The following is an 8,134-nucleotide window of genomic DNA, read 5'->3' as shown; positions in this document are numbered from 1 at the left end:
GCTGTTCACGCATTGTCGTAGAAACGCGGCGAACTTTCATAGAAAATACCTTGGTAGATATCCCGATACCATGCCTCGAACACGCTGGCCGCAAAACGGCCTTCAACTCTCGTCGATCCCTTCGAGAAGTCAACACGCACGACCCATCGCGAGTTTCGATAGCCGAGTCGATCGTCGCACCGTCGCGTTCACCCAGATCATTTCACGCAGATCATGACGACGAAATCATTCTTCCCCCCCCCCTCTGCAACGTCACCTGATTTACCTCATCGAGCACTTTGATTTTTCACGGATGCGCCACCGACCGACGCTTCGTTTCATCGTAGCCATTTTTCTTTTGAGTTGCCGCTCCCTACCCTGTTCCTACTTTCTGTTACAGATCTCGGTACCATCTATAGACATCGCGTACGATAGCGAGAGTCATCCAATAACGACGAGGATGTAGCCCGTGTGGCAGGGCTTTTCGACGAGAGAGAGAACCGCACGAATTTCAAGTCAGGACGATGATGATGCGCGCGATACAGGGAAGAGGAATTGACCGAGGGAAGAACAGGTCAGCGTAGAAGAAAGAAGGAGAGATTCCTCCTTGCTTCCTCGCGAGAGAACACGCCGGATGTTATCGCGAGACTGATAAAAACACTGCCAGGAGTAATGACGAGCTAGATTGCCGCTTCGTCCGCTGAACCGTTCCTTGGTCGATCTTGGCTTTCGCTCCTCGCTAACTGCCCCCCTACCTGCCTTCCCCCTACGTGTCGGCCCTGCCTTCGTCACGTACACACACGTACACGCTTATATTAATATATACACACCCGCTCTCTCTCTCCCTCGAGAGATCAAAGACTGAAAATAAAAGGTGGCGACATGTTGGGCGTGAGTCAGCCGGGCAACACGCCCTCGAGCTTACGGCACTCGGCGAGCTTCTCGTGCTTGCAACGCGGCACTGCCGGCGAGGGTCATCGGGCGAGGACCTCGACGTTGCTGCAACAACCGAGTCTACAGCTGAGCAACGGTCATCATCAGTACACGTCCAGCGGCCAGGCGGCGGCGGCTGCGGCCGCGGCAGCGGCCGCGCATTGCTCCCTCCTGCAGCATCATCAGCAACAGTCCCGCGAACCGTTTGATCCCGTCCTTCAGGACGGCAACGATTACGGCTTCGTGAGGATCCGGCCGCGGTTGCGCAGCACGAATGCGACCTTGTATCACGAGGAAGAAGTGGCGGCCGCGAAGAACGCCCTGAGGGAACAGCGTGACGCCGCCGCGTTCAGCGACCGCGAGTGCGACTCCAACTTCAGGGACTGCCCGTTGAAAGTCAAGGACCACCGCGATCTCTCACCGAAGGGAACTGCCAAGAATCAGAATCCATTACGGGGCGCGTTGATTCTCTTCACCTCGACGTCGTCCTGGTGGAAGGCCCGACAACGGGAGGAGCAACTGAATGCAACCGGCGGTGCCACTGCCGCTATCAGCGCACCGTCGTCAGAACTACGGAAATGGCCAGGCACTTCGATGGCGTCACCCTCGAACGGGAGAAAGTGGCCGACCTCGATGACGTCCCCCACGAACGATCGGAAGTGGCCCGTGGGTAACAGCCTGCTAACGTCGCCGTCGAACGAGAGGAAGTGGAACAGATCCTCGGTTTCGTCTACATCGACGAACCAACAGGATCGGAAGTGGCGGTCCCTCGGCGCACTTTTAAGGACTCCCGTCGGCACCAGCGGTAGCTCTCACATCAGTCAGAACTCCCTATCGCACAACATGAGCGTGTCCATGATCGAGGGCGATCACTTCCGCGAGGAATCGCGCGGTTCGAGCTGCAAGGCGCGCTATCAACAGCCGACGTCCTACTCGGCGCGGGTGTCCCGTGTCAGTAGAGACGTTTATCGGGAGAACGGGGAGTTTGGTCAAATTGCTGGCAGGTCAAAGGTCAGCCGCAGGTTGTACCAAGATAGCGAGCCGGCAAACGAGCTCGACGAGAGACACGTCCCGCAGCGCAACCGACATCAGCTGGATGACCCCGAACAATGCAGGAGCACTCGAGAGGGACGCGAGCACGGCAGAGCCACGGAACAGAGCGCCATGGAGACCCGCGGCACGACCTCCACTACACGATCGAGTCGCGCGCAGAGCTTTTATCTTCTGGACGATTTTCTGCGGCCGCAGCCCCAGCAGCCGAGCAACAAGTGCATGCTGAATCTATACATATCCCCGTCGTACCCCGTCAAGTGCGAGCACGGCAGGTCGTGCGAGGTCAGGCAGGCGACCTGCCAGCAGGCGAACGTCGGCAGCAATATCACGCCGCCGCGACGCCACAACTCGAGCTCGGACAGCCTCGAAGTGGCCACCAGTCCGCTGCCGCCGCCGGTGCCGCCGCCGCCGCCGCATCAGGCCGCATCAGGTAACGCGCGGGACCGCGAACGGAATGAGAACCCGAAGGAGGCGAGTAAGGACGTGTGCCCGTGCAAACTGTGCTGGACCAATATGCAGAGATCCTTTGTGGAAGAGGTAAGTGAAGTCCCCCTCGAGGGGTGCGCCGGACAATAATTGAGTCGTTCGTCACGCCGCGTACTCCACGCTCGGAGATCCGCGGGAGATTCCGCTTGAGAAATGGGGCTATGATTAAGGGACTTTGACAAAGGATCGCGCCGGACGGAGGTCGCCGTCCCCGTCTGGTCGATTTCATGTATACGGGCATACAGGGCGTCTCCGAACAATTTCGTTTATACGCTTTTCACACATATACTTATTCTTAACTAAAGTAATAAAATCAAGATTTTAATGGTCAGTTTTAATCATCGTTTAACAAGAGATCATTGAATTCTATATACATTCTGTTAGATATAGGTAGTTCTTATTTTAGAACTTTAAAAGCATTTGCTGATACAATGTCTATGGAAGACATATTATCGGTATGTAAAGCTAAATATGTATATTATATATACGCACAAATTTTGCTTACGACTTTTTCGTGCAATTTAGAGCCGATTTTCTCTCGAAAATGCCGATATATACAGTGGTTTTTTAATTGTAGACACGAACAAGCAATAAGATCTTATTCCTTGTGTAATTTCAAACAAATCCGACTTTAATAGGGCTTCAATTTGCGGCTTAATGTCGTTGAGATATCTAACGTTAAAGATTATAAAGTAATGGAAATACTTGTTCGGCTGCGGCGTCCGCTACGGCGGAATCCCCCCCGAAAGAAATCGATACGTCTGAAAGAGAAACCGAATAAGCGACACGGCATTTCGCCTGGACGGGGAATTGGTCGGCTCGTCGGGTTTTATCGTAATCGTTATCCGTGATGTTTATGTCGCGGCGAGTAACTTTCACCCCGGCGTGCGCCACGACTCCGCGATCGCACGAAGATAGACGTCCGGCCGCGAAAAGGTGCTTGCGGCCCGGCAGTCGGAAAAGTCTTCCCCGAAGAGAGAAAGAAGGAGGATCCTCGATTATCCTCGACTGTCCGGTCATCCGTCGACGTATTTCTCCGCGAATAACTTGCCATTAACTCGCCTTTAACCCGTTCCGTGCCGTTTGCCGCGCCGAGAGCGAGCTATCCTAACGCCTCTGTCAGGATCCCGCTTTACGACCGTTTGCGCGATCGGTAGCGCGCGATCCGATAGGGAGTATAGAGACGACGACGGAATCCTCGGCTTCGTGGAACCCGCCGCAATTAGAGACGAGTCGACGAAGAGTTTAACATCGAGCGGTGAGTTCGTAAAGTAGCGCCTTATCTGTCTTGCGTAAATTAATTTTCATGATCTTAAGGCAAGACTCGCATAGCCTCCGTGCTATTAATACGTATATAATTTATTACATTGAATTATCTGTCGGACGCGAATTTTTTTTTTAATTAAATTTAGAGTCTTAACGGGATATTGATAAGAGATCGGTTATCACAATTATTAATTTTGAATATTACCTACTATATTCATTGTTGAACTTTTGACCGACAAAATCGAAACGCATAGGGATTCGCGAAGTGGCGTCGAAGATGAAGATCGCGATGTCTTGCGCGATAAACGGTCGGGAGATTCAATCGAGCTCTTATCTTGCGTGAAAGGCAACGCGATTACATTAATCAGCAATCGTTGAAGAATTCAAATCGCGTATTATATGCGGTGACAAGTGGAATAGATGAATATAGAAACGACAGAACGCGCATTTGTCTTCGATATCATCTTACGATCGCGTGATTATTGCGAATAATCAGGGGCATTTCGAACTTGATACAAATCATACGATAAACATAGTATATGAAATTAAATCGTGCTGCATTAAAATTATACAATCGCAAGCCAGATCACTGTGCACTGCTTCATAAGTTCACAGTATTAAATATCTTGATGATTAAGCCGCAGATCGAAGTTTCATTTATTCATTTTTATTTATTTGGAATTAAACGCAGAATAAGATTTTATTACTTATTCGCTTTAGTGAAAAGAAATGCAGTTATACAAAATGCAATTCTGTAAGGTCTCTAATTTAGTCGAGCTAGAATATACGGTAATGCTAGTAATCTCGAAATGCGCGACATTCTATGTACTGATCGAGTTCATCGACATGTGGCCCTTCTGTGCGTAATCGATAGTGTAAAGTCCCCCAGGAATAGAACCGTAATGCGGATCACAACACCGTTCGCAAACCTACAACCGGTATCGATCCTTTGACCCGAGAAACGCCTCACCCAGCGAAGAGCCGCGTTTGTCTATTTGCTCGATCGAATCCGAGCAAATATACGGCGAAGCTACGCACTCGTGCGTATGCGGAAGAGTAAAAGGAAAAAAATTCACATACATGCATATTTTCAAGAACATGTCTATGGCGAGATGGAAGATAATTCAGCGACAAGCTGGCTGTATTAAAGTGAGATTATATACGGAGTAATCTTCCCTTTTTTTTATAACTAGCGACGCTCAGCGATAAACTGTATGAACTGTATAAAAATGTATGCAGTGCAGACTAAACACGATTTCGGCCTCAGACTCTCGATCTTTCGTTCATCCGGACTCCGAAACGGCCGACGAGTCGCGGCTTCGAGGACGAGTCGGGTTACAAGTTCACACGCTTTCCGGGTCGCGACCCACCGCATATACGCACACGCACGCACTAGCACAAATCCGTCGGCTTATCGCCGGGGATAAGTGGAAGCACGTGCTGGTTGCGCGGGGGTATCTACTGTTTGAATTGGACAGCCGCCCGCCCCGCGGCTCGTCTTCGCCCTTTCCCTCCTCGCTCCGATGAGCGTGTGTCGAACATTCGTTATTTTTGGGACGCGGGGCACGCGCGGCGTGGCGAAGGGAGGAAGTCGTATTTCTATCCTTCCAGTATCTGGCTCTATTATTAGTGAATGCTGGAGAGGCACGCTGGGTTTAACTGGGTTTCCGCCCGATTTTAAACACTGGCATATCCAACGGAGAGGCTCTCTCTTTCTCTCTTTTTCGCTATCGTTGTTTCTCTCCTCTTATCGTACGTTTTCAGAAAATATCGCGCGCTGACATGTTCCTCGCACGATGGTTTCATCCGGTTTATATACGACGGTCGTATCCGCGGATTTGTTCGCGGTCGCGCGTGCCTGTTTCATGCTGTTTCAATCTATCCGTGCATTACTTTTCGAATGTTATTAGTGAATACTATAGAGTATAGAGTACCCATGGCGTCGCGTGTTTATCGATATCGATAAATGCGAAGACATCGGAGACGTTAATTGTATCGGGAGGGTAAATGCAACTCCAATCTATCAAATGTCTCTTTAATGAACACAGGTGAAGACTGGATCGTTAATGTTACTGCTGTGTAAATTTTCCGTGAGGTTTCCTCGCTTCTCATTCCCCGATTGCGTAAGAGAATCGCCGTTTCACAAAACGAATTTACGACAACCGTGAAATTATCGAAGATTCTCTCACGTGGGTACTTTGGCATTTGTCACGGTCGGGACACGCTCGTCGCCGACTCTTTTAGCTCTATGAAATCGAGACGTCCTAGGTCAGGGACGCGTAACCTACGCATCCGGCTCAGACGTGTGCATTTTCGCTGTCGTTGAAAGGTATGCAGATTACGGCCGTCTGCGGACGGAAAATTACTAGTAATATTTATACGCGGCCGGAGAATGTGACGTTAAATTCATATGATTTCGAGCATGAGCGAAATGAGAGAGCCGCGAACGCGACCGTAAAGAAATTTCATAGAATTACGTAAACTGATGGCATAACGACACGCCGCGGAAAAGAAAACGCACGTAAACGCATGATACTCTTCTTTCTGCAAATGCAACCGTCAAAATACTAGCGATGGGATTAAGTGTTCTGTAAGTATTATAGATTCGAATCTGTTGGCGTAGTTTCAAACTCTTTATGGTTACGTCGGAAAATAAAAGCAGTACTTTTAGACCATGAATCTGAATGAAATGGGTTCGAAACTTCTATGAGTATTCTCGAAAAATAAGAGTATTAAATACTTCCAAGTGGACTCGAATCAGGCTTAAATATGTTGGAATTTTTATGAGTATTTTACTAGAAATTTTACGCTTCACATAAAAACGTTTGTATAAAGAGATAATTATTGTAATATATTATTTTTTTACAATTACGAATATTATATTATCAATCGTTGAAATTAAATATAGTAAAAATGCGATTAAAAATATAGAATAAAAGTTACTCAAATTTTTTACACATTACATTCTTTAAACTAACAATTTTATTCTTAAAGTTCGAGTACTACTTGTAAAAGATTCGATTCTTTCTTCTGAACGTGATCCTATTCGATGAAGCATTAAGGAAAACAGGGTAGATTAGATAAGATAAGAGAAAAAGTTTCCCAAAGAAATGCTGAAATTAAACAGCGTATCGTGGCGCTGAAAGAAATTCCCCAACAATTTCTACGATTTTCCTCGCGCAGTTTCATCGACCGGCGGCAAATTACGTATCGCGTACGTGAGACGTAAAGTTGATGCGACTAGACGACTCATGATGATGCGCGCGAAAGACCGGCGACAGAAGTGGCGATGACTGCAAGTGCGATGGGAGAAAAGAGCGCATCATCAGGTATGCGGCTGCCGTATGTCGGAGACACGTGCAAAGTGCAGGGTGGAAATAATCGTGCAACACCACCACGTCGGAAATAGAATGAACTGATCGCCAAAAAGTCACTCGTCTGCGTTATTACTTACTAGATAATATCTTCGTGAATAAATTTATCAATGCTTCATCAATGTTGAAAAAATTTCGATTCTTGAGCTCGCTCGAAGGAATTTATTTTCGAAGGATCGCGTTACTGTTACGACAAGGCGTGAGAAAATTCAAATGTTCAACGAACGTTCTCGGATCAGGTGCGATGCATCGAATCCTTCTCTTCCTTCTTACGACCCTGATCTCGAACGCGCTTAATCCGTCGTCTGAATTGATCCCGCATCCCGTATTCATTGCTTTCGTGAATACGAGACGGTGAACGCACACGTATACACGTATGTACGCGCATACGTCGCCCGTCCGGAGTGAGTAATACTTCGGCAGCCGGGCGTATATCACAACATAATATCTCCGTGTAGGAGTTATCTTCGCGTGATTTCTTTACGTGCCACGCATCTGGGCATGAGCGCGATGTTGGAGGCACGTATATAGAAACGGGCCGATAGAACGAACGAGTCGTCGCTGATCGGGCGCGAATAGCGATAGGAGGAAAATTATTACAAATGATGTTGCAAGAATGTACGCCGTCGCACGCAGGAGTCTAAACTTGTTCCGAGAATATCGATATTTCTAAAAGCCTTCCGATACGTCGAAATGTTCTTTAGCACGCTTCTACAGATGTATTACATCGCTGTGAGGAAATATTATCTAAAGTAAATACCTCCTGATATATTGAATCGTTTCTCGTAGCGTCGCAAGAACGGACAAGCGTTATCGTCGTGACTGACATTTAATAAAAAAAGAAAGTGGATCTAATCCTGTGACAGGAGCGGACATCTATAGGTGGAACATCTCGATGACAATAGAAAATATCGTGTTCGTGAAGGAAGGCACGGCCGGATGGCTTCGAGAGGCGCTCCAAGTTGAATCGTCCTGTAGGGCCCGGGAGGGGACAGGACCATCTATAAGATAGAAGCCACGAGATAGACCCCTGACGGTGATAT

The 8,134-nt window shown here is 48.1% G+C and overlaps 1 protein-coding gene across 1 annotated transcript in view; it reads left to right on the top strand.

Annotated features, from left to right (window-relative positions):
• Positions 1 to 8,134, top strand: part of LOC112454384 — a 120,113-nt gene that overhangs the window by 27,052 nt on the left and 84,927 nt on the right. Inside the window, exon 2 of the mRNA XM_025015743.1 lies at positions 380 to 2,502. Coding sequence (XP_024871511.1) covers positions 862 to 2,502 — 1,641 coding nt within the window. The 5' untranslated portion in view covers positions 380 to 861. The remainder of the gene's footprint in view (positions 1 to 379; positions 2,503 to 8,134) is intronic.

This window comes from Temnothorax curvispinosus, unplaced genomic scaffold (assembly GCF_003070985.1).
Source record: "Temnothorax curvispinosus isolate PA1 unplaced genomic scaffold, ASM307098v1 QBEX01005011.1, whole genome shotgun sequence".
In the NCBI taxonomy this organism is placed as follows: Eukaryota; Metazoa; Arthropoda; class Insecta; order Hymenoptera; family Formicidae; genus Temnothorax; species Temnothorax curvispinosus.
Note: the sequence above shows the minus strand (reverse complement) of the source record. Positions and strands in the feature narration are given on the sequence as shown.